The 26,396-nt window shown below is 43.6% G+C and overlaps 1 protein-coding gene across 3 annotated transcripts in view; it reads right to left on the bottom strand.

Annotated features, from left to right (window-relative positions):
• Positions 1 to 589: 589 nt before the first annotated feature.
• Positions 590 to 26,396, bottom strand: part of FGD3 (FYVE, RhoGEF and PH domain containing 3) — a 312,502-nt gene continuing 286,695 nt past the window's right edge. For all 3 annotated transcript variants that reach the window (XM_040359284.1, XM_040359285.1, XM_040359286.1), the window contains 2 exons: positions 10,480 to 10,620; positions 590 to 1,707 (listed from right to left, as the gene is read on the bottom strand). In XM_040359284.1, the coding sequence (XP_040215218.1) occupies positions 1,483 to 1,707; positions 10,480 to 10,620 (366 nt within the window). In that variant the 3' untranslated portion in view covers positions 590 to 1,482. The remainder of the gene's footprint in view (positions 1,708 to 10,479; positions 10,621 to 26,396) is intronic.

Raw genomic sequence — 26,396 nt, 5'->3', positions numbered from 1 at the left:
AATCGGATCTAAGATAGGCTGAAAAGCTTGCAGTGATACTGTGAAAGCTTCACCCAATCCACATATAAACCTTCCTTTATAAAAGCATATCTGGGAATCTGCATCAATGAGAATCCATTAGTGGAGCACTTTTTGTCATATGACACAATTATCAAATCACTGGAATTGCAAAAAGTCTGTTTGTGACTCAATTAGGCACCCTTGCAAAATGTAAAGATCACTTCTGATCTTAATGCCGCGTTCAGAAATTCCGACAAGAAAACCGTGGAACCAGCTCTCAAATTACGACAGAAAATGTCCGATGGGGCCTACACACGGTCGGAATTTCCGACCAAAAGCTCACATAGAACTTTTTTTGTTGGAAATTCCGATTAGTTTTAGTTTACACTTGCTGTTGGAGGGTGGTAAACACACATGGTTGAGTCACATTTTTAAACACAACGCAGCCGCTACCCCTAAGTTGCAAAGGCAGCTGTATGAGGCTAAACACAAAAATAATCCTCTGTCTCGTTCAGGGGGCCAATCCACAATAAGGGCAATTCACACATTTCTGGTACAGCAGTGTGGGCTTTTAGGAATTAACACAAAATCAACGTGTGCTAAACTTTTTTAATAGCTTATTTTTCTTTTTAAAATGTCTGAAAATATGTATGTAACATTATTTACAAATCATAAATAAAAACACAGGGTTAACAAGAAAGAACAATTAAAAAAACGTATGTTCCCAGCAGTGCTAAAAAGTTGTTTCATAGACTTTAAAAAAAATGAGTCTACGGCCATTTAAACATGCAGAAGGTGCTTCATCTGGGGTCTTTTCACATATGGAGTATATGGATTGTTCTGGTACAAATTGCTTAATACTTCACATAAATACAACACTTGATTAACTTTTTTTTTTCCCCCATCACTATCGGTAAACAACATGCCAAATGGGTAGACACACTCTTGATTGCAATATTCAATATCTGACAGTTACGACAAAATGGCTGTTACTTTCGGGCATCCAAGAGGTTAGAAGTGTAGGAATGATCAATAGCTGCACAAGTTCAAGTCCGGTTCCATTTCTGCTGTGGTGAGATCGGTACGGTACTGTAATCACATGTCTGCAGTCATGTGATCTTTCCACTCTGGGCAAGGTGATAGTCATTAAAACTTTTTCACAGATACAATCTGCACTAAACGGGATTTAGAATTTGTTTTCTTAAATACACATATACAAAACAGTAGGCTGAAGAAATTTTGTGCTATAACTGCAGTCTCGAGACGCCGGTCAAAAGAGCTGCCTATTTAGAGGCACAGGACACAGGTTACGCATTGTACACAAGTACAAATATGGAAATTTACAGAAAATGGGGAACACCACAGATGTTAATATGTAGACATGAGCATGTCAGGAAAGTTACTTGGTTGTCAAACTTCAGATAAACTTTTGTTTTTTTTCCTTAAAGAAATGTCTATTAAAAGTTTTCGGAATGTTGAAATTTAGACGTTCTCAGGACATTCCACCTCCTCTGTCAATTCTCCTTTAGATGCTCGACTTAGAAGCCCCATCCACTTAATCAGTAGTTCCTCATCTTCAACACTAAAAAACAACGTTTGCTGGGATTGGCTTAATTTGAATACATGCTTTAAGTCCACCTTATCACTGGCACTTGGTAAGCTGACGTCATAGCCTGGCAGAGGTATGGCACGTTGAGGTCGGACATCCTGCAAGAAAAGAAGGACATTTAGAAATAATCATACTGTTGTTTTTACTACTAGAACAGGTTGTTACCCCATGTCCCTCAACCTTTTTCTGACCAGGCTCACTTTGTTCCTCCATGACCAAACAGATTCTTATCAGAAAGCTTACCTTTAAATAATTGTATTTAGTTCTGACCTTTACAGTATCAAAATTGGTTAGTGGCTATTGCTAGTATGAATTGCAATGTACACACCTTTGTTCAGTTTCTAGAATGTCCTTACACAAGCACATATCCATAGGTTGTTGCCTTCATGAGCACTTTATGTGGTTAAATAGCCAAAGGTGGGGGAATGCATGTTTAATTAGAGCAGGGCTCTCCCAACTTTCTATATAAAGGGCCAGTTTACTGCCCTTCAGACTTTAGGGGGGCTGGACTGTGGCCATTGGGAGTAGAAAAGGTCCTGATGGCAGTGGGAAATCAGGACCTTGATGTGACCAGACCAGCTAGAAGACTGCAGTAATATTATATTCATGTGTCTCCCTCTAGCTTCCCCTTAGTTTATGTAATGAAGTCACGTGGCGATACGCGTCGGGATTGGGCAGCAGACTAACCGGAAGTGACGTAAGAGTACGAGCTTGCCGCTCGTGTATTACATGCCTTGATTTACTGTTTGAAATGTGAGTACATATATGTTTTTCGAATAAAATACTATATAAAACTGTAATACACTATTGAGCCCCTTTGCTTGCATATTACCTAGGAGGAGAGCCGATGGATATCCCAGAAATACACCTAAGGAGGTTTCGCCACACATTCAGCCTCTAGGACAGCATTTTATCTCAGAGAGATCTCTAAAGCTAAGAGGAGGCACAAGGATTCCCCTGATTGCAGGGGTGTGCACGCGTCAGCTCATGCCCTGGAGGGTTGTTCAGCATTATTTTGGTGGATTTCTGTGGGTAAGCATTGTTTTGCTGCGTAATCTGTTGAACTATTGGACCAATGGCGGCTATTCGTCTACTGTTAATGTCATACTTTTAAATGATCATGTTGTTGCAGTAAAACTGTATTTATACATGGCTAATCTATGTATGTTTTCTATCTAGTCTTTAAAGCAAATTGGAAATCGTTTTTCCCCCTGAGGAAGCGGAATCTCCGCGAAACATGTAGGGATATGCGATTTTCCTGTCAAATTCACCACTATTCTGCCTGTTGACTACAGATATTTGTTAAACCAAACCTAATATTAGATTTTAACATATGCATTTTTGTATACTCTTCTGTATTAAATAAAATGTATTTTGTATTTTTATAACAAAGACATTATTCTTTCTCATCATTTCCACCGATTTCAATGCACCATAAATGATCCCCCTTTTTCCTTTCTAAATATTTATTAATTTATTTATTTGGGGGGGGGGGGTTTGGCATTCAGTTTTTGAGAATCGTGAGAGAATCGTGATCTTTAGTCTAAGCAAAAGAATCGTGATTCTCATTTTGACCAGAATCATGCAGCTCTAGTAGGAACACTGTCATACATTCTTGTCTAAGGTTTTAAAAACACTACTAAGGGCAGCTCCACAACATCAGCCTTTCAAATGCTGCCATGTATTGTCTCCTGTGACATTTTAGAAGTGCCTGTCTGTAAATGCAGGGAAATTAAAGTGAGGATGTAAGTCACCTCTATACTGGCACACAATGGAGATTTGTCTACTGGACAGATCTGCGGACAGATAATTTTGCTCATCTGCCACAAACCCACTGTATTGTCCAGCACGCCCACCCCCTTTCCTGCCATCAGAGCCATCTATTATGTCATCTCACGCATTGCCTGAAGAACAAGTAAAGGACAAATACTGGTTGACAGAAGGCAAAAAACTACAAAATGTTATTTCTAATGTAGGAATTTTGGAACACGCTGCGACCAGCTGGTAATGTAGGCCTGAGGAGGAGGTAAAGCGCCGCCCGTTAGATCTGCCGCACTTCCTTATCTGGTGTAAAGGGGATTCCGCAAACCACTTGAAGAGCCTCTCAACTGCTGATGAATACCCGGGGTGTTGGAGGAGAGGATTTGGCTTTTGAATTATCTACTGTAGTTGCCAGCTACCTGTATACCCATAGTTGTGGGAAAAGTGCAATAGACCCTTTATATAAATAGAGGTCTCACTATCTGGTAAGAAGTGCAGGTTGTTTGGGTGATGGTGAAGGATTACCCTATGCTGCAATGCATATGGTGTTGGATGGATTGATGAATCACAGATATTTCCCTTAAATATTAGTGGACTTATTTGTAATTGCTACACTTTGGGATTTTCTATTTTCATGTTATTTCCGTTTTTCATTTGGTTTAGCACCGATTTGTATTCATACCGCAACCAACGTGTTAATGCTACATGTACAGGTTTGGACAAAGTATTTGTTTGCACTATTAGGAAGGGATATTACATTTAAGTGACAGCACTTTACATGCATTTCTAATTACATGATGCAACTTGCCAGCACTTTTCTGGAGGCAGGTTAGAATATAAACCTCTTGGTGTACAGTGATAGCAGTCAGCTGGTATTACTGTACAGTATGGGTGTGAGTAACTTCTGATTTGCGACTGGACTTGTGGATCGAACAATCTGCCCCCATCAGCCTTGCTGGAATAGTCCCAGACCAGGGGCGGACTGACCACTCTGGCACTGCCCGAGGGCCCCATGTCACTAGGGGGCCCCATCAGGGTTGCCAGCCTCAGTAAAACCAGGGACAGTATGTAAAAATCTGTGTTTTTAAAAAAAAAATCACAAGATTATAGCTGCTCCGCCTCTCCAGTACCTTTTCAGTGTGTGTATGTGTATTCTGTGTGTGTGTGTACTGTGTATGTGTATACTGTGTGGCCCCATAATCTATTGCCTGGGGGACCCCATGAGTTGACAGTCCGCCCCTGTCCCAGACTCCCATGGTTCCTCTAGAAATCCAGGCTGAGATACTTGGAAATATTTGCCCCTTGATAGTCAGTCTTTTAAATGTGTTGCTGGCATAGTCCCAGATCCCAATGGTTCCTCTAGAAATCTAGGCTGATACTTGGAAATATTTGCCCCTTGAACAGTAAGTGCCCATTAACCTTGCTGGCCTAGTTCCAGACCCCCATGGTTCCTCTAGAAATCCAGCCTGAGATACCTGGATATATTTGCCCCTTGAATAGTCAGTCCCAATTAGTACTTGTTTGCCTGGTTCTAGATCCCCCATGGCTCCCCTAAAAATCTAAGCTGAGATACTTGAAAAATGTTTGGGCCCAGGCCTTTAAGCAAAATTACTTCTGCTATAGCTCTGAAATATGGGTAATGATTATTCCATGTAATGTAAAAATGATTTACAAGCATCTTTTACACCTAAATCCATAAAATATGTTCTGGCTATGAATAACTACTGTTCGTATTCAGCAATAATTCTAACCATTCAAAGGATCACAGAATTGCCCACATGACCATTGAGAAACTAGAACAAAGGGGACCCCTCCATCCTAACACAATGACCCCCTGACAATGACAGTGCCAATGCTGTGCACACATGCTCATGGAACATGCTCCCGGAATGATGAATCACCTTCATCCTCATGTATTTGTATATACTGACAATAAAGGGGTCAGACAGTTTTACGAGGATGGGAAATGACAGGAAGAGAAAATAATACACAGAAAGATAAAAAGCATCATAAAAAGCAGAGACAATATGACACTGAAAAGATCTGCAGGTTCGGAACGGTTGGCAGATAAATTATTTTTACTTTCCGAGTACAGGCTTATAAATCTACATTATTCCCATCCTTCGTGGCTTTTGTGATCAGGCTGTAATGAAAACACATATATATTTAACCCGTTGGTTGCTGCTATGACTTAGTTCAGTCTAAGGTTTGCATGCTTGACATAATGTACATGCAGCCAACAAGCAAAAGGGATTGTAATTCCATATGCAGGTTGATAAACTATTAATACCTCTACTTCTGAAAGCATTCCTAAATTTACAGCATTTTTTTACACTTGCCTAAAACCTTTGCAGAGTAGTGTACATCCTGCCGTCATGTGTACCCTGGTTGCTTCTACTTTTTACTTCAGGTTAATGCCTTCAGCATAGCTCCCAACTGTCCCTGATTTCAAAAGACTGTCCCTGATTTGGAACAAAGTCCCTCTGTCCCTCTTTTCTCCTCATGTGTCCCTCATTTTGGTCTGATCTATATAGTTGTATATAAAATGCACTTTTTATCTTTCAAAAAGTCTTTCCCAGTGCTAAACCTTTCATCCAATTTCTAAATTGCTGCATTTGTAAAATTTCAAAAGCCAATATAAAGGAATAGTAGAGGTGAAAAAAAAGTATTTGTGGGTTTAGTCATTTTTTTTTATTCTCCTTTAAGGGGGGGGGGTGTCATATTGTCATATGTCTACATATTTTTGCTAATAGGTGCCCCTGGGTCCCGTCTCAAAAAGTTGTGAGGTATGCCTTTTGAGCTGACCTTTTGAGTGAAGGTATCTCCAAGGGGCACTCTTCTGAGGCTAAGGGGGCACTGACAAAATGCAGTGATATTACTTTCCTACTTTTGTTCAATTTAGCTGACCGAAGTGGGTTTGTAAACTGGTAGAAGGTTCCTACAGAGATATTAAAGCTGTACCACCAGCAGGTGGAGCTGAAGTGAAATTTTTGAATCCTAACTACCACTTTCCTAAAATAGGGAGCTGTGGGCACTGCGTTCATACACCTATTTAGAGAGGATTAAAATATAAATTCAGAGGGGCTGAAACACTCATCAGGTGTTTACTAAATATGTTGTGACTACAGCTAGAGACTATAGTGTTCCCATCTTTGTTGGCAGCCATCATCTGAATCAGCGTCAAGCTCGGTTCACATTGGTGCGATGCGAGAACCCTGCGAATCCACTTCAGGTTGCTGCATTGCACCCAACTCACAGGCAGTCCACACTGACATATGTGAACTGCTGGGAGTGTCAATAGAAAGTTATCGACACCCAGAATTCAGTTTGTAAATCGCAGTGCAAACTGTAAATTCGGACAGGAACGGATCGCATTGGTGTGAACACCCATGCCAACCCGATTCTGGTGCAGACCAAAAAAAGGAGCATGTGATTTGCACTGCAGTGCGGTGCGAATCACATCCAATGCGGTCAGTGCACCACTGTGAACCAAGCCTCAAGCCTCGTACACACAACTGGTTTTCCCGGCAGGAAAACTGCCAGGAGAGCATTTGGCCGGGAATCCCGGCCATGTGTATGCTCCCTAGCAGTTTTCCCGACAGGAAAAGAGAGAACACGCTCTCTATTTTGCCATCGGGTTTCCCGCTGAGAAAACCGGTCATCTGTATGCTTACCTGCAGGGTAGAAAAACCGTGCATGCTCGATAACACTTCGACGCATGCGCGGTAGCATACAACGATAGTTTGAGGTGCAGCAAGATGGCGGCGACGGAATCGAATGTGACGAGACCTCGACTCGTCATAGTCGATGACGTCATTACGTTCTTGCCATTCAAAAGAACGGTGGGTTTTTGTGTAGCCGTGTGTATACACAGCTTTTCAGGGAAAGCCTGCCAGGAATCCCGCCTGGAAAACCAACTTTCCTGGTCGTGTGTACAGGGCTTCAGACTAGTTGCTTTCTTTTTTTTATTTTGCTTTCAATACTTCATTGGTTTTTTTTTTCAAGCAAATGATAACAAGCCTTATATGGGCTACTATGTAGCAGCGCAGTAAAAAGAAAAATGTTTACAAAAAAGGTCCACAAAAGGAAAAAAAATGTTTTGAAATACAACCAAAATTTAAAAATATAACCTTAAGGCTTCATTTCCACTGGCGTTTTTACAGCCACTTTTCTGAGCGTTTTTTACAGCTTAAAAACGCCTGTCCATGTTATTCTATGGCATCATTCCCACATAGGCGTTTTTGAGCTGCAAATGGCATAGGCGTTTTTGAGCTGTAAAAAAAAACGCGGGACCAGGGCGTTCTGTGGCTCCAGCAATAGAGCTGTAAAAACGTCAGACATTAAAAAACGCTCAAAAACGCCCAAAAACGATACCGCGGCATTTTTTTTTTTTTTTTACAAAATAAACATGGACAGGCGTTTTTAAGCTGTAAAAAAGGCTAACAGTGGCTGTAAAAACGCCAGTGGAAATGAAGCCTTATACTCCAGTTTTTATTTTTTAATGTGTCTCAATATAGAACTTAAAAATCTTTCAAAAAAAAGGGATAAAATAAAACTTTTTTTCTTTACATTTTAAAAACAAGCTGTATCTGCACAAACAGAAGTTACCGTGAGATAAAACGGTAATCCATTTCTGATGCAGCTGTATAACAAACATTCTCATGTACTTCTTACACTGAAAAGTACATTAGGGCAAGTCACACGTTTTATTCTTGCTTTGGCAGAGATGGCGTTTATATGATCACCTTGAGAAGCATGCAAATGGAAGAGTTGAAACGCGTGAAAATAATTTGTACGCCACGTCTCACTCTCTCGTTCAGAGGGAACATAAAGTTTATGATTGCTGAGCACAGGAGAGACTCTTACTATGGTGTGTAGGTTACAGGCAGGATAATTAAACTGCTATTTTTTTGAAGATATAATATTTATCTTGGTATAGAATAAAAAGCCAGATGGCTCCGAGTATTCAAACTATTACAAACACCTTTATATACCTATATATAATGCGTGTGCACATTTATGTCAGCATAGAGAATATATTTTAAAACTTAATTCAAATTAATTAAAAAGCCAAATCAAAGTGAAGACAGCCCTGAGCAGATAAACAGGTGATGGATAAGAGCAGGGCTAGGCCAAGGGACAGGAAGGCCAGGCCTAGGGGTGCAGCCTTATAGGCCCATAAACTGGAACGCCAAAACTTTTTTGTTTGCTTTGGATAGGCTGAGGAAGTCTTAAGCCGGCCATACACGGTTTGAATCTCAGCCAGTTCAGCAAGTACGGGCTGGGATTCGAACCATCAATGGGTAGGCTGAATGTACCAAGTTGATCAATCGCCTGACAGATTTGCTTACGATTATCGCAATCGGCTGCTATAGCCACTAGCGATAATCACTGTCTTCTCCCGGTGGGAATGGCTTCCCCCGCCCAGCAGGACCAACTTTTTTATTCAGCTTCTTGCTGGTGCGGGAAGTGCTGCTGTATTATGGAAGCGAATACAGCAATGCTAATTCACTCTAATAGCAGGCAAGAGAAAGCCGAGTAGCAGACTGTCAGCTCTTGGATCACTACATATCCTCCTACATCAATAACAAATCCCATTTCAAAGTAATCCTGTATTAGAAGAAGTACTTTTTATTTGACCTGATCAGCTTCTGGGTATATCCCACCCTTCTTGTCAAAATGGGAATTGGACCTTGGCTTTTAATTGACTGATAAACAAAGAGAAAAAGTTTCTAAAATTCACATACAAAAAAAAACTTCCATTGCAACCAGGGTGCAGGAGACCAGTTATAAGATTATCATCAATTGGTACAGGGTCCCCACCACTCTTCATCGAATCTTCCCTCAAGGTCCTAGCTCCTATGGTGGTGTGGATAGGAGGGTGGCACAATGGAAATGCCAGAGAATCCAGCCATGTTGGCAGGAAGCGACTGGGAAAATGAAACCATTTATGGGTGTTGATCTAAAAAGCAACCCTGCCGCAGGTCTGTTGTATTTATCGGCGAGACCCATCAGGAAAAGCAAGGCCTACCTTACCATTCAGTTACTGAACGTGGCTAAAACCTGTACCCTTCTACACTGGAAATATGTTAATCTGTCTTAAAAGTCCCTTTGGTTTTCAAAGGTCAATGACGTCGGGGACATTGAAGATCTCACAACTACTTTGCACAACATGGAGGATACTTACCGTGAAACCTGTAGACCATGGCAGTATTTTGTATATACCGAGTTTAATCTCAATGCGTTTACACAACTTATTTGACATGTTTTGGTCCACCTGCGTTTCTCCTCGGGAGAGTCCTACCTTTCTCCTCTAGTTCACTCTTCCTCCTCGTTCTTCCCCCTTCCTTCCCTTTCTTATTCTTTTCATCACCTTTTTTCCGACTTCGTTAACTAGTTTTACCGCATGACTGTCTGCCGGATACGTATACCGGTATGTTTTCCCATATGTCAGCCTTTTTTTTAGCAGCGTCATGATATGGCTTTTTGTGTTCTCCCCTATCCAGAACTACGTTCATAGGCTGTGCTTCACTTTAATTGTTTATTTGTATTTCATTACACATTACTGGAGGTGCCATTTTCTATGTCAATTAGGCTACCTTTGGAACCGCTAAATTATCTGACTGTATTGTTTTTATAGGATGTGCTCAAGCTGCTTCCTCTACTGTTTTTATCACAGTCTACTGTCCAAGACTTTGTTTCCCAGTTTTATTTTGCATTCAATGCCTTTTGTATAATGCAATTTTTTGCTCAATAAAGGAATAATAAAAAAAAAAGCAGTTTATGTTACCACATTTTTTAATCTCAGTACTTTGATACACTTACCCAGAACAAGAATTGAAGCAGTCAAATATTAATGTACGTGCTTTTTGTGACTCAAAATATCAGCATGACAGACAGGCAACAAGCATTTTTAGAAAGATCTGTGATACATATTTCTCTCAGTACAGGTTTAATTTTAAAGTAGAACTAGCACCTTCATCTACTGGCTAAAATATCAGTTTTGGGTGGACACATCCTTAGCAAGACTTCTATAGAATGATTCTAGAAGCACTGTCAAAGAACAAACACATACAGTAAACCTATGAGCCACTCTGAGACATTCTTACCTGACTGGAGCCCTGGAGATACATGACAAGAGGTTCATTCTTGGGGACACAAGCCCACATTTTGTACCACGTCTTCCCCTTTTCCAGGAAAAGGATGGTGCTACTCATGACGCTGCTTTCCGGAGACAGGGAAATTCGCCTCTGAAACAAAGGAAAACACAAACTCTTCTGTAAGCGCTTGCCAAGGCAATGAATTTCATGTCTATAAAACTGGTCTTATACCAATTTTATAATGCTATTAATTAATGTGCTACATTGATCCATATTAAACTCTCTTGCTGCAGGATTAAATCAAGTGGTCATTTCAGTGACATGGTTAATTATAAAAGAACAGAGTGCAATAAAGTAACAGTGCTTACCCATGCCTTGCATTATAATAAAACTATGTGATAATGAAAAAGCTCAACATAAATCAATATAACAAATAACAACCATATATTACAATCCAACTTCGAGCAGTTTGTGGACTGAGGCAGTAAAATAAAAATTTAAATGTGATGCTTTCTTTTTATTTTTGCTCTAAAGTTTAACTCCCGTTCTGTCCAAAATAGATATAACATAGATATGCAATAAGCCATTTTATTAACATTGAAGAAAAACTACGGGCATATATACAGTAAACAGCATAAATAAATGTAGCTTTGTAGTCCTCATTACTCTTTATTTAATGCAAGAAGTGTAATAACCTAAATTGGACTCGGTATCAGCCTCTTAGAGGGAGCCAGTCAGCTGTGCTCATGCACTAGCAAAGAGCATGCTTATAGGAGTATCAGTGTGCTGCTTCTCCTTTCACTGAACGGTCAGCAGTAATTGGCAATGTGACATTGTATTGAGGTTTTCCAAAAGTCCACATTGCCCTGCTCATATAACTGGATACTTTTCTCAAAGTATTATGGACAAAGTATAAAATACATTTATACGTAGACTTTGGCCCGGATTCACGTAGAGCCACGTAAAATTGTGCGGGCGTAACGTATCTGATTTACATTACGCCTCCGCAACTTACACGGGCAAGTGCTGTATTCTCAAAGCACTTGCTCCGTAAGTTGCGGCGGGGTAGCGTAAATCGGCCGGCGTAAGCCAGTCTAATTAAAACTTGGATCAGGGGGGGCGTGTTTTATGCAAAACTACTGTGACCCGACGTGATTGACGTTTTTGCGGAACGGCGCATGCGCCGTCCGTGGAAATTCCAAGTGTGCATTGCACCAAAGTACGCCGCAAGGACGTCATTGGTTTTGATTTGTAAATGACGTCAGGGCCCCATTCACGGACGACTTACGCAAACGACGTAACTTTTTCAAATTTCGACACTGGAATGACGGCCATACTTAACATTGGCTGCGCCTCATATAGCAGGGGCAACTTTACGCCGGGAAAAGCCTAACGTAAACGTCGTAACTTTACTGCGTCGGCCGCGCGTACGTCCGGGAATTCGCGTATCTAGCTAATTTGCATACTCGCCGCGGAAGTCGACGGAAGCGCCACCTAGCGGTAAAAAAAAAATGCAGTTAAGATCCAACGGCGTAAGAGACTTACGCCTGTCGGATATAATGGATATCTATGCGTAACTGATTCTAAGAATCAGACGCATAGATACGACGGGTCAGATTAGGACTTACGACGGCGTACATGGTGCTGCGCCGTCGTAAGTCCTTTGAGAATCTGGGCCTTTGTCTATTAAATAAATTCTCTCTTTAAAGGCAACCAGAGTTAAAGTCCTTGTGCAATAAAATGTCTAAATAACCAACCCTCCTAAAGTTAACCCTTTTGTACCAACTTTAGGACCATGAATTCTTTAAGAAGTTTTACTGCGCTTAGAGTTTTTCTGATTAAATGCTAATTTGTAAAAGCAAATTGTCTTTATCGTATTAAAAAACAAACAAAAAAACAACAAGCTAAACAGCCTTCTTCAGCAAACAAATGAAAAATGGACCCCAACATTGGTATAATGGAAAAAGAAAACATTGGTTTACCAACAGTTTCACTTGAACTTTAACAGAGTTTTTGAAAGTTCAGCCTGCCCTGGGTCCCAAAGAGGAGGTCTCCGCTTTTCAGTAACTGTGCCTTAGTCATCAGCCAGTCCACACTGCTCACTCAGCTGTGTGCTGCTACAGCTACACAGTTCATTTCACAGACCCCTGCTTAAGGCGCCCTGTTCCTCTTTAGGCTTCTCTTGCAGGGGGCTTAGCCCCTCCAACTTTCAAATTTCAAACAAGGATTTACCAATCCTGAGAGGACTGTAATCCTCTCCTCTGCAAGTGTGCTACCCTGGAACCCCTTACTCTGCATGGGTGAGTACCCTTGAATACTCAAACATACATACAAGTCATCCCTGTTAAAAGGGACCAAAACCCAAATAATGGGGAAACATATCTCCTGTTCAGGACCCATCCTTGTCGTCCTGTACATAGTACAGTAATGGAGCGCTTACATCTGAGTGAACACATTTTATCTATAAGCAAGTCTCCAAGACATATCATAGTTACAACCAGCATGGATTACATGCATGTACCACTGAGAATCTGAAATGCAGTATAAATGGAGGTTAGCTCTGTGGGTAGACTCTACTGTGCCAAACAACCAATTCTCCAATTGAAAAATCTTACAAAGTTACATAGTTAGTCAGGTTGAAAAAAGACACAAGTCCATCTAGTTCAACCATAAAAAAAAAAAAAAAAATATCATACAATCCCATATACCCAATTCTATATCCACAGTTGATCCAGAGGTAGGCAAAAAAACACAGCAGAGCATGCTCCAATTTGCTACAGTAGGGGGAAAAAATCCTTCCTGATCCCCCGAGAGGCAATCGGATTTTCCCTGGTTCAACTTTACCTATAAATGACACCCAGTTATATTATGTACATTTAGGAAAGTATCCAGGCCTTTCTTAAAGCAATCTACTGAGCTGGCCAGAACCGGCTCTGGAGGGAGTCTATTCCACATTTTCACAGCTCTTACTGTGAAGAAACCTTTCCGTATTTGGAGACAAAATCTCTTTTCCTGTAGACGTAATGGCCCCTCTGTGTTGATCGTAAAGTGAATAACTCAACACAAAGTTCACTAGATGGACCCCTTTTATATTTGTACATGTTGATCATATCCCCCCTTATTCTCCTCTTTTTAAGACAGTTTCTCTAATCTTTCCTCATAGCCGAATTCCACCATGCCTCTTATCAGTTTGGTTGCCCTTCTCTGCACTTTCTCCAGTTCCCCGATATCCTTTTTTGAGAACTGGTGCCCAAAACGGAGCTGCATATTCCAGATGAGGTCTTGATAATGATTTGTACAGGGGCAAAATTATATCTCTCTCTCCGGAGTTCCTACCTCTCTTAATACAAGAAAGGACTTTGCTCGCTTTGGAAACCGCAGCTTGGCATTGCATGTTATTATTGAGCTTATGATCTCCAAAAAAAAAAAACAGATCCTTCTCCACTATAGATACCCCCAGCTGTACTCCCCCTAGCATGTACAATGCATGCATATTCTTAGTCCCCAATGCATAACTTTACATTTATCAACATTAAACCTCATCTGCCACATATTCGCCCAATTAGACAGAGCATTGAGGTCGGCTTGTAAATTGGAGACATCCTGTAAGGACGTTATTCCCCTGCATAGCTTGGTGTCATCTGCAAAGACAGAAATTTTACTTTTCATCCCAGATCCAATATCATTTATAAAGATATTCAAAAGTTAGGGTCCCAACCAGGGGTCAAGTCCTGGGGAATAAAGTGTGGGAACTCCCACCCAAGATCCACTCCCCCACCAAAAAAAAATGATACACTCATATGCATAATTACTAAAGCGCATGTTTTTTTTTTAAGCAAGTTCTTTCTAAATCCCGCGATAACTCGCGGCAGACCTCAGCAATGTCTCCTGGGAACAATGACAAAAGCTCCCAGGAGACATTTCGGCATCGAGGAAGTGACGGAATACCCGCACACTACCCGATGAATCCATATACAGGAAGCGGGCAGTAACATAAGGGATTACTATGGTTCGCCTGCCCCTGACAGTGAATCAAGCTGAGCATTGCCGCTTAGTGAAGAATTGGCTTCGGTGGCCTGGCTGCTTTAGTCCTGCAAAGGGAACCGTGTTCCTGCTGTGAAAAAAGTGCAGGAACTCCGTTCCCACGCGTTCCCGCAGGACTTGAGCCCTGGTCCCAACACTGAACCTTGGGGTACACCCCTCATTAACCAATACTCTCTGAATTTCTGTCTTTTAGACAGTTTTTTATCCATTTACAAACTGATATTTCCAAGCCTGTAGACTTTACCTTACACAATGACAACTAGTCATCTTAATTCTGTTGCTTGTGTTATAGAGTCTCATGCCTTAAGATGGAGAAGCAAAAGTCTCAATCTTTCTGCTGTATTCTGAGTTCATTCACAGAGTGCGAGATTCCTTATGATGGTTTCTTGGAATGGGAAAACCTAGAAACGGAGCTGTACAACTCTTGCTGCCATTTCTCAAAAAAAAAAAAAAGGGAATATCCAGTTTCAATGAACGGACTCTTTAAACGTGACCATTTGGCTGAAAAATGTATGTGACTTTGTTACCGACTGATCAATAATTGAACCAGGCCCGGACTGGCCATAGGGCATACCGGGCATATGCCCGGTGGGCCGCGGCGGCCCGCGGGCCGATCGCGGCCCGCGAACGGCCCTCGGCGGCCCGCGAACGGCCCTTGGCGGCCAGCATGTCACTTCTACCCAGAGGTGTACCAAGGCCCTTGGGGCGGACTGGGCTGGGTTGCAAGAATGCATTTGCCCCCTGGGCTGCTCTAATGTCCTGCAAAAAGGCCACTGAGCTGGCCGAGTGCGCCACCTGCCACAAGTTGTGGATTGTCCACTGGCCACGTCACCTGCCATGTCACCTGGCCACGTCACCTGCCAGAAGTTGTGGATTGTCCACTTGCAATGTCACCTGGCCACGTCACCTGCCACGTCACCTGGCCACATCACCTGCCACGTCACCTGCCACAAGTTGTGGATTGTCCACTGGCCACGTCACCTGCCACGTCAACTGGCCACGTCACCTGCCACAAGTTGTGGATTGTCCACTTGCCACGTCACCTGACCACGACACCTGCCACAAGTTGTGGATTGTACATTTGCCACGTCACCTGGCCACGTCACCTGCCATGTCACCTGGCCACGTTACCTGCCACAAGTTGTGGATTGTCCACTTGCCATGTCACCTGCCACAAGTGGATTATGCACTTGCCAAATCACCTGGCCACGTCACCTGGCCACATCACCTGCCACGTCACCTGCCACAAGTTGTGGATTATCCACTGGCCACGTCACCTGCCACGTCAACTGGCCACGTCAATTGCCACAAGTTGTGGATTGTCCACTGGCCACGTAACCTGCCCACGTCACCTGCCACATCACCTGGCCACGTCACCTACCACAAGTTGTGGATTTTCCACTTGCCACGTCACCTGCTTCAAGTTGTGTATTGTCCACTTGCCATGTCATCTGCCATGTGACCTGGCCACACCACCTGCCACAAGTTGTGGGTTGTCCACTGGCCACGTCACCTGGCCACGTCACCCGCCACAAGTTGTGGATTGTCCACTTGCCATGTCACCTGGCCACGTCACCTGCCACGTCACCTGGCCACAACACCTGCCACATCACCTGGCCACGTCACCTGCCACAAGTTGTGGAATGTCCACTGGCCACGTCACCTGCCACAAGTTGTGGATTGTCCACTTGAAACGTCACCTGCCTCAAGTTGTGTATTGTCCACTTGCCACGTCATCTGCCATGTCACCTGGCCACGCCACCTGCCACAAGTTGTGGATTGTCCACTGGCCACGTCGCCTGCCACAAGTTGTGGATTGTCCACTTGCCATGTCACCTGGCCACGTCACCTGGCCACGTCACCTGCCACAAGTTGTGGATTGTCCACTTGTCACGTCAAATGCCACAAGTGGATTATGCACATGCCAAATCACCTGGCCACGTCACCTGCCACAAGTTGTGGATTGTCCACTGGCCACGTCACCTGGCCACGTCACCTGGCCACGTTACCTGCCACAAGTTGTGGATTGTCCACTTGCCATGTCACCTGGCCACGTCACCTGCCACGTCACCTGGCCACATCACCTGCCACGTCACCTGGCCACGTCACCTGCCACAAGTTGTGGATTATCCACTGGCCACGTCACCTGCCACGTCAACTGGCCACGTCAATTGCCACAAGTTGTGGATTGTCCACTGGCCACGTGACCTGGCCACGTCACCTGCCACATCACCTGGCCACGTCACCTACCACAAGTTGTGGATTTTCCACTTGCCACGTCACCTACCACAAGTTGTGTATTGTCCACTTGCCATGTCATCTGCCATGTCACCTGGCCACGCCACCTGCCACAAGTTGTGGGTAGTCCACTGGCCACATCACCTGGCCACGTCACCTGCCACAAGTTGTGGATTGTCCACTTGCCATGTCACCTGGCCACGTCACCTGGCCACGTCACCTGCCACATCGCCTGGCCACGTCACCTGCCACAAGTTGTGGAATGTCCACTGGCCACGTCACCTGCCACGTCAACTGGCCACGTCACCTGCCACAAGTTGTGGATTGTCCACTTGCCACGTCACCTGCCTCAAGTTGTGTATTGTCCACTTGCCACGTCATCTGCCACGTCAACTGGCCATGTCACCTGCCACAAGTTGTGGATTGTCCACTTGCCACGTCACCTGCCACATCAACTGACCACGTCACCTGCCACAAGTTGTGGAATGTCCACTGGCCACGTCACCTGCCACGTCAACTGGCCACGTCACCTGCCACAAGTTGTGTATTGTCCACTTGCCACGTCATCTGCCACGTCAACTGGCCATGTCACCTGCCACAAGTTGTGGATTGTCCACTTGCCACGTCACCTGACCACGACACCTGCCACAAGTTGTGGATTGTCCGCTTGTCACGTCACCTGCCACAAGTGGATTATCCACTTGCCAAATCACCTGCCACAGGTTGTGGATTGTCCACTGGCCACGTCCCCCTCTCTGCATATTAAGTGTTATATTACAGCAGCCTGTGACAGTTTCTTGCCCTCCTAGATGTTATGATGTGGGTTCACACTGGCAAGCTGCAGTTTAGCTGCAGTTCTGGCATGTTACCCTCCAGTCCCATAGACTTCTATTAGGTTGTACATTTTTGCTGCATGTCCTGAAAGTGCACAAAAAGTCCTGCATGCCGCATCTGTGGTGCAATTCCAAAAAATGCAGCAAAAACGCACAATTTCTAATTAGAAGTCTGAGGGACTGGGGCTATGGAAAACCGCCACAGTGGCGGCCTGTCCATTAAGGGCACACAGGTACTGCCCCCTCCATTATGCCACCCCCATATGTAAAATGGATAGATTCATGCCTGACCGGCCACTAAGATGGGGTAAGTGTCGGTCAGACAGCGAGTGGGTGGAGGGTGTGTCACAGTGGCTGCATTTGATGGGACAACGTGGCTGCATTTGATGGGACAAAGTGGCTGCATTTGATGGGGCACAGTGGCTGCATTTGATGGGGCACAGTGGCTGCATTTGATGGGACAAAGTGGCTGCATTTGATGGGGCACAGTGGCTGCATTTGATGGGGCACAGTGGCTGCATTTGATGGGGCACAGTGGCTGCATTTGATGGGGCACAGTGGCTGCATTTGATGGGACAAAGTGGCTGCATTTGATGGGGCACAGTGGCTGCATTTGATGGGACAAAGTGGCTGTATTTGATGGGACAAAGTGACTGCATTTGATGGGGCACAGTGGCTGCATTTGATGGGACAAAGTGGCTGCATTTGATGGGGCACAGTGGCTGCATTTGATGGGGCACAGTGGCTGCATTTGATTGGCACAGTGGCTGCATTTGATGGGGCACAGTGGCTGCATTTGATGGGGCACAGTGGCTGCATTTGATGGGGCACAGTGGCTGCATTTTTTTTTTTTTTCTCAAAAAGAATGTTTATTGACACATCTGACAACAATCACAGATACATTGTACTTTACCGAACTGTATCAGTCATTCCAGAAAATATTAACACAGTATATAACTAACCAAAAAGGTCTCTCCTGCATTCAGTACAGTTGACATCATTTTACACATTTCCCACCAGGCGCAACTGTGCTCCATCCATCACCCCGGAACTGTGCTTCCACCTCCCACGCCTGCATCTAAACTAATAGTCTCTCCAGGACCAGTTCCAGAGGAGCCAACCCAGGGGTATCCAACCATGGCGCCCACAGAAGATCAAACTTCCCCCGTCGGCCCCTGTGCTGATAAATATATTTCTCCATGCGCAGCGTAACTCCCATCTGTGTTATCCATTCGTTGACCCTGGGAGGCTCAGTCGCCTTCCAATGACGAAGGATAAGCTTTCGGGCCTGAAAGAGGGCCCTGCCGACGGCCTGCTTAGGGTTGTCCTCAAGCGTTATATCGTCCAAGATGCCCAGGACACAGACCTTCGGGTCCTGGGGGATCGTGGCCGAAAACGCCGTGGACAGAGTGTTGAGAACCCCACTCCAGTACAGGTGTAATTTGGGGCACCTCCACATCAAATGAATGAGGTCCCCACGGTCTCGTGCGCACCTAGGACAGATATCATCTTCCCCCAATCCCATTCTAAACAGTCTTTCAGGCGTGTAATGTACCCTCATCAGAATATACAGTTGAGATAGACGTTGTGCAGTGTTAAGTGAGCACCCTTGCACTGCCTGCAAAGCTCCCTCCCACTGATCATCCTCAAAGGTCCCCACGTCCCTCTCCCAGGAGGACAGTACTTTTGTCGGGAATCCCGGCAGAAACGAAGAGAGCAACATGGAGTACGATTCTGAAATGAAGCCCCTAAAACTTTTCACTCCCGACATGTATTGGAAAATCGGGGCGGAAGAGAGAATCCATGGATTATCTCCCGCCTGGGCCCTAATAGCATGCCTCAGCTGCAAATAATAAAAGTACATGGACTGAGGGAGACTGAATCTCTCTTGTAGTTCTGTAAAGGAGTGCAGCTTGCCACCCGAGAAAATATGTACCAAATGTGTCACCCCATATCTTCTCCATCTCTCCTCACATGTCAACTGAGCCAATTCCCCATAATACTGGTTTTTCCATATTGGGCCGTGTCTTGTGAAACCCTCCACATCCTGAAGCTGGCGTGCCTTGTTCCAAATTTTTTGAATCAACGCATACGTGGGAAAGCGCTTGTTGGATTTGGCAAATTGTAACGCTTCGAGGCCCATAATTACTGTGTCTGCGCCTGTGGTGTATCTTAACAAAGCTTTCATAGGATCCCCCCCAAGTCCTTCCGACACCCACCGGGCGATATGCTGTAATTGGGCGGCTAGATAGTAAAGCCACGGATTAGGGAGGGCAAGCCCCCCCAGCTCCTTGGGCTTTTGTAACTGTTCTAGTTTGATTCTAGGGGATTTGGTAAGCCAAATAAAGGCCCTGAATAGGGAATTAACAGTGGCTGCATTTGATGGGACAAAGTGGCTGCATTTGATGGGGCACAGTGGCTGCATTTGATGGGGCACAGTGGCTGCATTTGATGGGGCACAGTGGCTGCATTTGATGGGACAAAGTGGCTGCATTTGATGGGGCACAGTGGCTGCATTTGATGGGGCACAGTGGCTGCATTTGATGTGACACAATGGCTGCATTTGATGTAGCACAGTGGCTGCATTTGATGGGGCACAGTGGCTGCATTTGATGGGGCACAACAGCTGAATTTGATGGGACAAAGTGGCTGCATTTGATGGGGCACAGTGGCTGCATTTGATGGGGCACAGTGGCTGCATTTGATGGGGCACAGTGGCTGCATTTGATGGGGCACAACAGCTGCATTTGATGGGACAAAGTGGCTGCATTTAATGGGGCACAGTGGCTGCATATAATGGGGCACAGTGGCTGCATTTGATGGGGCACAGTGGCTGCATTTGATGGGGCACAGTGGCTGCATTTGATGGGGCACAGTGGCTGCATATAATGGGGCACAGTGGCTGCATTTGATGGGGCACAGTGGCTGCATATAATGGGGCACAGTGGCTGCATTTGATGTTTTTGTTCAGTTTGATTGCTTCCCCCCAAAAAAAGTTGAGCACCAGTGTGAGCCAAAAGGCTTGCACTCACAGATACTCCACTGAAAAGTTATCAATTCTCATGTCACTTTTCAGAGGCATTTGACAGACAGTAAGGAGGTGATGCCTAATTTCCTCCCTGCCTGTTTTAACCTCAGCCAGTCCCTCCAGATATTTCACTTTGTACTCCACCTTATTTTCATTACTCTCTATAGGTATTGGATGTTCTCTCACCTTATTCTTTGCACATCTAATACATAATGAGAGTTCTGGAAATAAGGTGGAGTTCAAAGTGAATTTCTAAACCTAAGTTGAGAACCCCTTTCAGAAGATTTGAGGATATTTTTAAACTCAGAGACTGGTGGACTTAGGCCGTCATAAATAGATTGAAATTTCTGCTGAACTGGCAGAATTTCAATCTATCAATGTGCAGACTGGTTATACAGACTCCGATCTATCAACTGACTTCAGTACAACAATGGGAAATGTCCAACGATTTCTCTCTGTTCCAGCAATGTGGAGTGATTTCTCTCTCTGTGCCACAAATGTGGAGCAGTCTCTCTCTCTGTGCGGGCATCCCATCATTAACCCCTGCCGCGTATACCCCCCCCCCGGGCTGCTCAGTCTAAAATGCCCGGGCCTATTTTTTGTCCCAGTCCGGGCCTGAATTGAACTATGCACTATTTTTGGCAAGCGGCCCTACTCCTCCTTCATTCAGAGTGCTTTGTCATAACCTGTCGGCATTTACATTTTTAATGTTTCCAGCAAAAAGTGTAAGGCTGCATTCACACCTAGGCGTAGGCAATAGCGGCGTTTTCCGGCGTTTTTTTCCGGCGTTTTGTCGCGCGTATTCATGCTAATATGCGCGTTTGCATACAGCGTTGTCCGACGTTTTTGTACTCTGACGTTTTTTTTTTAGCCAATAGGAAAAACTATCATCTTTTCATCACTTGTTGCTATGTTGGTAGATTTTTTTAATCTTCTGCCTGGGCGACAAGTTCTATTGACGAAACGCCCGTAGCAAACGCCCGTTGTCGCGCAAGTCGCTTGAATCGAGCGTTTCCATTACTTTCTATGGGAAATGGAAACGCTCAAATACGCGCATATCGCGCGACAAAAAAGGGTCCGGAACTTTTATTGACTACATGCGATGCGCGTCAGGCGCATCGGCGTTCAGATGTGAACCATGCCCATAGCCTTACATGTATTTTGGTCCCTCTGGCGTTTGTGCGCGTCGCGCTACAGGCGACAAAACGCCAAGGTGTGAATGGGCTCTAAAATGTGCTAATTTAAAGAAAATCTGTATAATTCTTGCTGCTGAAAATGCCTTCAGGGCACATTTAGAAATATGTTCCAGTTTAGAGTTATCATGTGCAAGATAAAACCACTTCTTCTCTCCATTACAAACTTTGCTGAAAAGCGTATTCTGAAGAAAGCAGTTAAAAGTGTTTATCACTTCAACCTGAAGTTGTTTGTTAAATCTCTAAAAGCATTGACTGTCAAGGCTATACTATAAAAATGTGCAAGCAGAGTGAATGATGGCTTTGAAGACGTTTTGTTAAGAAGTCTGTTTATACACATCGTAGTTGATATAAAGAGCAGAGTTGCTGGATAAATGACATCAAAAGTTAGAAAAATATCAGTCACAGTGCAGACGATGGCAAAATCCAGAATCAAACTGGGTTATCTCCTTTCTATAAAAAGAAATAATTTTCAAGATAACTGCAGAACCCAACAATGCAAGGATGTTCCTTTAGGCCCTGTACACATGATCAGTCCAAACTGATGAAAACGGACTGAAGTTCAGTTTCATCGGTCCAAACCGACCGTGTGTATGCCCCATCAGTCTGTTGTCCTTCGGTCCAAAAATGTAAAACTTGCTTTAAAATCGGACCGATGGACGCCTGACCGATAGGTCAAAACCGATGGTTAGTACGCAAAAGCATCGGTTCCAAACCCGCGCATGCTCAGAATCAAGTCGACGCATGCTTGGAAGCATTGAACTTCATTTTTTTCAGCACGTCGTTGTGTTTTACGTCACCGCGTTGGACTCGATCGGTTTTTGAACTGATGGTGTGAAACTGAACTTCAGTCCGTTTTCATCGGTTTGGACTGATCGTGTGTACAGGGCCTTAGAGGTTCACTTATTGTTAGCTAAAAGGTCAGGGTTATAGTTGGGTTTTAAAGGAATAAAGCCCAACTTTGGGCTCAGAATCACTCCCCTCCATTTCCCCCTTTCTCCACCACTGCAGCACACGGATCATTAACAGATTTTTATATATATATATATATATATATATATATATATATATATATATATATATATATATATATATATATATATAAAACCCATAGTGTGTACAAGGCCTTAGTGCTATTACTAAAACAAACATTTTTTTTTTATACTACAGATTTTTGTTAATTCAATAAACTACAGTACTTTAGCCAGATCAAGGAAATCTGTTTGGTTTGTATGAATCACAGCACTCTGAGCTACCCTAATGAATAAGGTAGGTCATGGCCCAAATGCTTATTCATGTTTACTTTCACACTCAATCTAAATTGTTTTACAGGTGCTGCTAAAAGAAAAGGTTTTGCTATACAATGGTTTATTATGCTTCCTCACATGTGTTTAGTGAGGCTTCTGTCGATTGACATACGCTCCATATAATATGGCCCACCACATGTTCTTTTAGGACAACAGAAATAATTTGAGCTTCATGATTGTGCTGGTTGTTCATCTCTTAGTAAGGTGGACTAAAGGAACCAAAAAGCTTCCCCATACCCAGACCAATGTTAAGAACAGAAAAGCATTCAAAAGACAGAAGGTATCGACATTTCTCGCTTTCATCACTTATTTATGTGATTTGTTATGAGACAGGCACACTTTAATGTGCTTTCCACTGGCTTAGTGCAGGTCGCTTTCTGGTTTCTTTTAGCCCACCTCACTATAACCTAGCTGGTTATCGTAGGCATGTGTACAGTGTATGCCAGGCGTGCCTGGGCACACCCTAATCACCCCATGCACATTGGCATTATCGCTTTGTGGATTTGAACATTCTGTGGATTTGAATAGACGCGAGACATGCAGGTATTTTCTCATTTAACCGATTCAGCCCCAGACCATTTTTGTGGTTAAAGATCGCAGTTTTTGCGATTCGGCACTGCGTCACTTTAACTGACAATTGCGCGACCGTGCAACGTGGCTCCCAAACAAAATGTATGTCCTTTTGAGCTTTTTTTTGGTGGTATCTGATCACCTCTGCGGTTTTTATTTTTTGCGCTGAACAAAAATAGAGCGTCAATTCGGAAAAAAATGCAATATTTTTTTACTTTTTGCTATAATAAATATCCCCCAAAAAATATATTACATTTTTTTTCCCTCAGTTTAGGCCGATATGTATTCTTCGACATATTTTTGGTAAAAAAAAAAAAAAAAATCGCAATAAGCGTTTATTCATTGGTTTGCGCAAAAGTTATAACGCCTACAAAATAAGGGGTAGTTTTATGGCATTTTTATTAATATATATTTTTTTAATAGTAATTGCGGCGATCAGCGATTTTTATTGTGACTGCGACATTATGATGGACACTTTTGACACATTTTTGGGACCATTGTCATTTTTGCGCTATAAACAAAAAAAAAGCGACAATTTTGAAAAAAATTCAATATTTTTTACTTTTTGCTATAATAAATATATCCCCCAAAAAATATACAAAAAAACATTTTTTTCCACAGTTTAGGCCAATACGTATTCTTCTACATATTATTGGTAAAAAAATTGCAATAAGCATTTATTGATTTGTTTGCGCAAAAGTTATAGCTTCTACAAAATAGGGGACTGTTTTATGGAATTTTTATTAATAATTATTTTTTTACTAGTTATGGCGGCGATTTTTATCGTGACTGCAACATTATAGCGGACACATCGGACTTGTTTAAAATCATTTTGGGACCATTGTCATTTTTACAGCGATCAGTGCTATAAAAATGCACCGATTACTGTAAAAATGACACTGGCAGTGAAGGGGTTAACCACTAGGTGGCACTGCAGGGGTTAAGTGTTCCCTAGGAAGTGATTCTTACTGTTAGGGGCGTGGCTACATGTGACAAGTCACTGATGACCATTCCTGATCACTGGGAACGGTCATCAGTGACAGTGTCACTAGGCAGAATAGGAGAATGCCTTGTTTACAAAGGCATTCCCCTGTTCTGCTCTTGCTGACCGCAATGACGGGACTCCCGGGAACATCGCAAACCCGGGACCCGCAGCCGCACTCGCGAGGGTGACAAGTGGTTAAGAAGGCACAGCTGTTCTCATAATATTATAAAATCTCACAATATGCCTGGCATAGCATCGAGCAATCACATGATGCTTCCCCTCCCAGGAAAGGAGACCTGCATGGAAGTTGTGTATGGGCACTGCCACAGGATAAAGAGTAACTGTTCATGGAGACCCCTACAACCTCTGAGCAGTCTCTTCTATCTCCTGTTGGCCATTTGCAGTCTCACTATTCCAGTCAGGAATAGTGTATTGCATACAATTCCCTTCAAGGCACTTCCACCAATTAATGGCAGGCTATCTGCCTCTAAGCAGTCTCTTGTATCTTCTAATACACACTCGCAGTCTACTGATTGGCCGGGAAAAGTCTGTTTAATTCCACAATCCCCTCCCACCTATGGATAGCAGACTATAGGATATCAGTAGAACACTCCAGAAAGTTTAGCAGAAAACCAGTTACCCTTGCCTCTACTAGCACTCCATTACTACAGTACTCTCTGAAGGCCATTATACCTTACACTATACAATAGCCTCTGTTAGAATACATGTGACCCAGTGTCTTTGCTTTATAAGAAATATGCAGATTTCTACCTCATTTCACAGAGTCTCCTGGCGCACACGTGACTCCTCTGCTCTCTCCCAGGCTGACAGCTACAGAGGAAGGAGCTGAGAATGGCTGCTGATGTAAGCCGGGAGTAGAGGAGAGGAGGAGAGAGCCGAGGAGTCATGTGAGTGCTGAGGCTATTGTATTACCATCACATCGTTTTGTGGCAGCAGGGAGGACACTGGTAAGAGCTGACAAGCAGGGAGGGGAAGAGGGAGGAGGACACAGGAGTGCTGCAGATAGCTGCAGAAGATGAAGGCACGTAAACTGACCACGGTGTCACAGCTCAGAAGCCATGATAAACTGTGGTCAGTTTACAAGGGGGAGTGCAGAAACAGGCAGAATCAACCAGGTATTTCAGGTGATACAGGGGGCTAAATTATACAGCACAAGCACCATGCTCTATAACAGTGATGGCGAACCTCGGCACCCCAGGTGTTTTGGAACTACATTTCCCATGATGCTCCACTACACTGCAGCATGCATGAGCATCATGGGAAATGTAGTTCCAAAACATCTGGGGTGCCAAGGTTCGCCATCACTGCTCTATAACATGCTTTAAGGGAACAGGATTTATTTTCTTTTTAGGGTGACAAAAACTTTATTGTTGTTCATAGCCCTGTTGGGAAGATTTCAAAAGTTTTTTTTTTTTTTTTTTTTACATCTTTGTGTCTATAGATTGCATAAAATACCTTTTTTTGCAAGACAATATTAACAGAAAGCATTGTTTGTCCTAAAAAAATAGCAATATATGTATTCCCCTCCCACTCTCTCTTCAGGCTAGTCAGTGTAAAGTTAGAACTTGGTTTCCTGCATATGCACACTACCCAACAGACTTGAATGGGACATACCTATACTACATGGCCAAAATTACACTCAACTTTTTAAAAATGTATTGTTCAGGCATTGGGCAACCCAGCACTAGATTAAGTACCAGCTGGGCT

The sequence above is a fragment of the Rana temporaria genome, chromosome 7 (assembly GCF_905171775.1).
Source record: "Rana temporaria chromosome 7, aRanTem1.1, whole genome shotgun sequence".
In the NCBI taxonomy this organism is placed as follows: domain Eukaryota; kingdom Metazoa; phylum Chordata; class Amphibia; order Anura; family Ranidae; genus Rana; species Rana temporaria.
Note: the sequence above shows the minus strand (reverse complement) of the source record. Positions and strands in the feature narration are given on the sequence as shown.